Source organism: Nerophis lumbriciformis, linkage group LG01 (genome assembly GCF_033978685.3).
Source record: "Nerophis lumbriciformis linkage group LG01, RoL_Nlum_v2.1, whole genome shotgun sequence".
Lineage (NCBI taxonomy): Eukaryota > Metazoa > Chordata > Actinopteri > Syngnathiformes > Syngnathidae > Nerophis > Nerophis lumbriciformis.
The window spans coordinates 33,308,782-33,315,271 of NC_084548.2; the positions used below are offsets into that span (position 1 = coordinate 33,308,782).

Sequence of the window (6,490 nt, forward strand, 5' to 3'; positions counted from 1 at the left end):
GCGAGTACTAGACTGGTCTGCCTGTAGTCCAGACCTGTCTCCCATTGAAAATGTGTGGCGCATTATTAAGCCTAAAATACCACAACGGAGACCCCCAGACTGTTGAACAACTTAAGCTGTACATCAAGCGAGAATGGGAAAGAATTCCACTTGAGAAGCTTCAAAAATGTGTCTCCTCAGTTCCCAAACGTTTACTGAGTTTTGTTAAAAGGAAAGGCCATGTAACACAGTGGTGAACATGCCCTTTCCCAACTACTTTGGCACGTGTTGCAGCCATGAAATTCTAAGTTAATTATTATTTGCAAAAAAAAATAAAGTTTATGAGTTTGAACATCAAATATCTTGTCAGTGTAGTGCATTCAATTGAATATGGGTTCTAAAAGGATTTGCAAATCATTGTATTCCGTTTATATTTACATCTAACACAATTTCCCAACTCATATGGAAATGGGGTTTGTATATATATATATATATATATATATATATATATATATATATATATATATATATATATATATATATATATATATATATATATATATGTAATGTATTAGATATATATGTACTGTATACTTGTTTACGTTTGCATTGTTTGCATTTTTCTTCTTGGTCTGAGAGCTGATGGACTGGCAGAGGGAAAGCTGCTATAGGCACTAGGAATTTTGATCCCAAGGGGAATTCTTTGTCAATCCTAACGTTTACCCCATTCGATCCACAGAAATACTGTCACTGTCCTCCTGCAGAGACAAAAGAGAATTACAATAAAATATTCATCAGTAATTTTCTGGGTGTGAGTCAGAATGCTTTTGAACTGTTACCTACACCAGAGACAGTTTTACAGGAGAACGGCAAGAGTTCCAGGCAACCCTGGACAACCCCCACCTATGAGAGGGAAGACAATGTTGTCAGTGGTTATATCAGTAGTTATGTTATTTTCATTTCATGAATTTATTTTAAACTCAACAAACCAAAAATATTCTCTATCTACATAATTCAAACAAAAGAGTGTCTCTAATACAATATAATCTGAAAAAAAAACAACAGTAATATTGAAAGACATTTTTAAAACAATTATCATGGTGTGTGTCCCGAATGGAGCAGAAAGAAGCAGAAGTCCTACCATATCACTCAGATTTTATAATCTGACTCTTTATTAACAATATCATACGTAATGACCTTATGCAAGACTAGTTGGTCTATAATTATAGGATACATATTACAGTACATATTAACAACTAAAATAGCCTACTCAATTTCTCTCTCTTCACACGAGTCAATTCATGAACACAAAAGGATAATATATATTTGACCTCTATAAAGTCATGTTCAATATGAATAACATTAAATGAAAACATGTTTCACAGATACAGTATAAACGATCACTGTCACATTCATAATTGTATGATAATCTATTTTCCTGCGTTTTCAAACCTAAACACAAAAACATGTATATAGTTTAGAACAAAGTTGTATTTATTTAAATCTATTGTTTTATTCATGTGTGTGTGTGTGTGTGCGTGTGTGTGCGCGTGTTTGTGTGTACTTCAACCGGGCTTCAACCCCAGTACCTTGATCTGCCTTGCAAGACAAGCACTGAACCTTTGCGCCAAAGAAGCCAGTGTAACTGTATGGGACAGTCTGCCATTATCTTATTTTCAGTGACAATGCAGGAAGCAGCTAGGAATACATTTATTGTAAACAATTTTAGAAGTGCTTCTTCTGGCAAAACGGGGCCCATACGCACACCTATAGGTATGAACCATACTTAAATGTACTGATTGAAGTACTCAATTTGAAATGCAGCCTCTGTTTATGCTCTAAACTAAGACACAAAAAAGTTATCTTTGAATGTTTTTGTTTTGTTTTTTCAAGCTGCTACAGTACGCCTCCCAGTTGAGGACGACCTCACACTTTGAACACTGCTGAATCATATTATATATGAGCATAAAAACAATGTTGTCTGACGCCATATTTTACATGCTTATGGTTCCTTTTCAGTTGGAGTAAACTGCAATAACAAGAACAGCCTCACATTAGACAAACGACATGTTTGCTATTGTAAAGATGTGCAATAAGGATGCATAATGCACTACGTTGTTTGACAAAAAATGTGTTATTCCCACAAAGGGTTATACACCATGTAGTCGCCATGTTAGGGCAGTGAACAGAGCTCACTCGCTGCATCTGAATGTCTCAAGGACATGTGACGTCTCGGTCACAAAGGAGACATGAGCCACCTGTTCTGCTGGCAGACGATGACGACCACCAGGGGGCAGTGAGGAGATGGTCAAGGCGGGCTATGTTGCTCGTCCACAAAGTCAACTCAAGGTGAAAAACATTAAATGAGCCCAACACGCCCCCTTTTAAAAACATTAACCACCTAGGATCCACGATTATTCCATTTTAGACATCTGTTTTTGTCATTTTCTAGATTGGAATTGAAAACAAACAGGGTTGTAAACATGTGTGTAAATGTACATTTTTTTTCACTGTGAAAGGGATACAAAAACTTGTCAATGGGAGAAACGTGAAAGGAATGTTGAGGACTTACCAGGGCCATTGGTGGGAGAAGAGCAGCCCCTGCTGGGCGCCGGTAGAAGTGCACACAGGACAGCCAGACACAACATTCAGGATACGCTGAAAGGCTGCCTTTTCCTTTGTCCTCTGGGGTCAAGGCTGCTTCCTGGCAGGCATTTGGATCGTCACATTCAATTTGCATGAGCTGACTCTCCGATCCTTGAAGATGTTTTGCTCTTTAGACGCTATGAGTTCCGATGTAGCTTCTTATCTGGGGAGAAGGTTTCTGTGGAAACAGGGGCGCCATGGCAACGGTGGTCGGGGGTTACCAAGGAAACGAGCGTCACCATGGAGATTGCATCACAGCGGGCTATATTTGAGACATCCAAAGAGAGGATCGCTCCATCTTTGAGGCTGTGTGTGTGCATGGAAGAGCTCGGTCTGCTCCTCACGCGTGTCTTGAGTGGAAGATGAGACACAGTTGGGATGTTTTTCTCCAAAGCTTCTAGGCTATACACGGAGGGGAGGTTGATTTTCAACACACTTTGGACTGGACTTGAACGCACAAAAGCACAGAACGGTCTAGTTGATATAATACAGGCTGACTTCTTTTCAGACATTACGTGTTTAAAGACACATTGAGCACACCGATATTGTACATGGAAATTGTACACATTGGCTACAACTGACGGATCACTACTCATGTTCATACATTTAGGAGTCTTCACAGTTGTAAAGCATCCCTATCTAACTACCTGTTGTGACAACACACCTGCTACAGTGCACCCCTTCTGTTGCAGCAGAGATTGCTTCTAATTCTGTGAATTTGAATGGACGAGAGCTTTCTTTCCTTGTTTTGGTCCGTCACAAAGAGGTCCGTGACACCTGGCCGTCTACACGTCTGTGAAGATCTTTTTGTTGATGTTGACACAGTTCTGTGAGTTGTTCTGCGTGCTGCTGGAGAAGTTTGGCTGCTGCTTGAAAGCGCTGTTGATGCCATGCTCCTCAATCACCATGTACTCGCTCTTGCTGAGCGACGAAGACGAGCGTGTCTTCCTCAGCTCCTCGGGCTCCGCCAGAGGCTGGCAACTGCCCACGTGGAGGTACTGAGCCTGCTCCTCGCCCTCGGTCTCCCGGTGGTAGAAGTAGTTGAAGTTGGAGACGATGACGGGAACAGGCAAAGCGATGGTGAGCACGCCAGCGATAGCACACAGAGAGCCCACGATTTTGCCCCCGATGGTGACCGGGTGCATGTCCCCGTATCCCACTGTTGTCATGGTGACCACGGCCCACCAGAAGGCGTCCGGGATGCTGTTGAAGCCCGAGTCCGGGTCGTCTGCCTCTGCGAAGTAGACGGCACTGGAGAAGAGGATGACGCCGATGAAGAGGAAGAAGATGAGCAGGCCCAGTTCGCGCATGCTGGCCTTGAGGGTCTGACCCAAAATCTGCAAGCCTTTGGAATGACGCGAGAGTTTGAAGATGCGAAAGACTCGCACAAGGCGGATGACGCGCAGGATGGCCAAGGACATGGCCTGCTGCCCGTTCCCTTGTCTCTCCGCCAGCTCGGTGCCCAAAGTGATGAAGTAAGGAATGATGGCTACGATGTCGATAATGTTCATGATGTTCTTGGAAAACGTGGCTTTGCTCGGGCAGGCGAAGAAGCGCACCAGCAGCTCAAAGGAGAACCAGATGATGCACAAAGTTTCCACCACGAAGAAGGGGTCAGAGAAGGGGCTGATGAAATAGGGGAAGGTTCCGTTGATACCAGGCGCGATAGCGATAGGATCTCGGTTCTCATCCCGGAACTCAGGAAGCGTCTCCAAGCAGAAGATGACGATGGAGATAAGGATGACCAAGACGGAGACGATGGCGATGCCCCGAGCTGGTCCCGAGCTCTCCGGGTACTCAAAAAGCAGCCACACCTGTCTCTGGAACTCATTGTCTGGCAAGGGGCGCTCTTCCTCCTTGATGAAGCCCTCATCCTCCCGAAACTTCTCCATAGCTTCCTCGCCCAGCTCATAGAAGCGTATCTCCTCAGAGAAGATATCGATGGGGACGTTGACGGGTCTCCTGATGCGCCCTCCTGACTGGTAGTAGTACAGAATGGCGTCAAAGCTCGGTCGGTTCCGGTCAAAGAAGTACTCGTTTCGGAGGGGGTCAAAGTACCTCATCCTTTTCTTGGGGTCCCCCAGCAGGGTCTCCGGGAACTGCGAAAGAGTCTTGAGCTGCGTCTCGAAGCGCAGCCCTGAGATGTTGATGACCACCCTCTCGCAGCACTCGTGGTCCGGTTCGTATCGGTCAAGAGAAAGGTGGCCGGGGAGCGCGGCCGACTCCTCCAGCATGTTGTCACACGCCACCACCGTCATGACGTCAGCCTCTGTCTCCGTGTATCCGTGGTTCACCAGGTTGTCACCCCGGGTTTTGGTCACGCTCGGCGGGGGGGATTGCAGGAGGCGCAGGTGGTCGTCCATGCGCGGCTCACGAGGCTTTCAGGGGCGGCCGCCTCGCCCCCTCGGAGGACCCCGCTCCACCACAGCCGCCGCTGCCTCAGTCTAATATCGTCTGCGTGTCCTCCTCCTCTCTCACTCCCCTGCGCTGTTGCTGTACCCGCCCACCGCGGAAGACGTGGGGTATATAAACAAGCTTCCCTCCTCCCACAGCATGGCGCTCCGGCGTGCATGTTCGCGTCCTCCGCCAATAGCAGCGCGCAAAGACGCACCGTGAAAGCAAGAGTCGGCTGTCATTCACCTGGCAGCCTTTTGTGGGGCGCCTCCCTGTTAGCCCATCAATCTCTCTTTTAAATCAGGTCGTTGCTCACAGACAGGACAGCCGGGCTATATTCATCACTCCTCGGCGGTATTAGATGATGACGGGTGGAGTGAAGAGGAAGCTGGAAAATAGCTGCACGGAATGATGCCTGTTAATTAGGAAGAAACTGCCATGTTTTATTCGTGCTTTGTTTTCTTTCACTTCTTGCTTCCTCCACCTGTTGTCCACTGCCACTTGTAAACACTTGTTCTGTATGAGTAACCCAAAGGGATCCAACAAGTAGGTAGCTTAATTGTGAGCAGGCGCGTTCACAGACATCCTGGGGGCAGAAAAAAAGGACCCCCATTGTATTCTATTGTAAATATTTACTTCGGACATGTTAAAAAAAGAATACAACGAAACCCAAAACAACAACAACAATGCGTAACTAAAGTAAGTAATACAATGAAATTAACAACATAATGGTGTTTCAAACGTGTTTATTTACAGTTACAGTTTCACAACATGTCCGAAAAGGAGTAAGAAGAAGCAGAGTTTATTTAATCTTTCCTGTCAGGATTATTATTTTTTTAACAATTCTTAATACTTCCCACTTTCCATGGCAAAAAAGAATAATGTAATTATTACAAAACTCACAGTACGATATTTTCAACGTACATATTTTAATTAACGCAACCATTACAATCTCAAATATTCATATTGAATAAAATAGAAAAGCTCCGAAGAGTAAATAATCATTTAAGAAAAATAATGAATCCATGCAGACGGCAATCAAGACCACTTCCAAAATCTAATAACTTGTTACTTATTCAATTTCTAACTTTCATATTTTTTTTAGAAATGTTGCTAAAAAAAAGAGACAAACAAACCCAGAATATATGAGGCTGAAAAACAGCAAAAAGTCACACAATAAAGCACTGAGTAAAATTGGGCAATACTCAGACCCGCCCCCGGGTTAAATTGGGGGCCCGAGGTAGAATCTTGTTTGGAGCCCCATTCCAACATCTTCACAATGTTATTAATGTGAATTTATTTACCGTTTTAATCCAACTTGAAGTAGATTTTTATGCATGTTTTGTACTAAAACAAATTCAGTGTAAAAGAACAATTTCAACATCACTAAAACATACATTTATAAACCATTTCAAATGATTTACAGCCAGGATCAAATCCAGTTCTTCTGCCTTACAAAACAGAGACTAAG

At 44.0% G+C, this 6,490-nt stretch overlaps 1 protein-coding gene across 2 annotated transcripts; it reads right to left on the bottom strand.

Annotated features, from left to right (window-relative positions):
- Positions 1-491: 491 nt before the first annotated feature.
- LOC133619024 (potassium voltage-gated channel subfamily A member 3) lies at positions 492-5,093 on the bottom strand. Of its 2 annotated transcripts, none has more exons than XM_061979891.2 (3): positions 2,552-5,093; positions 823-882; positions 492-737 (listed from the first exon to the last, which is right to left on the bottom strand). In XM_061979891.2, exon 1 carries the CDS (start codon positions 4,986-4,988, stop codon positions 3,411-3,413), a length of 1,578 nt encoding a protein of 525 aa, XP_061835875.1. In that variant the 5' UTR covers positions 4,989-5,093; the 3' UTR covers positions 492-737; positions 823-882; positions 2,552-3,410. The 2 variants fall into 2 exon arrangements, with proteins under 2 accessions (XP_061835875.1, XP_061835883.1); XM_061979899.2 differs by having other exon boundaries at positions 819-882.
- Positions 5,094-6,490: the final 1,397 nt, after the last annotated feature.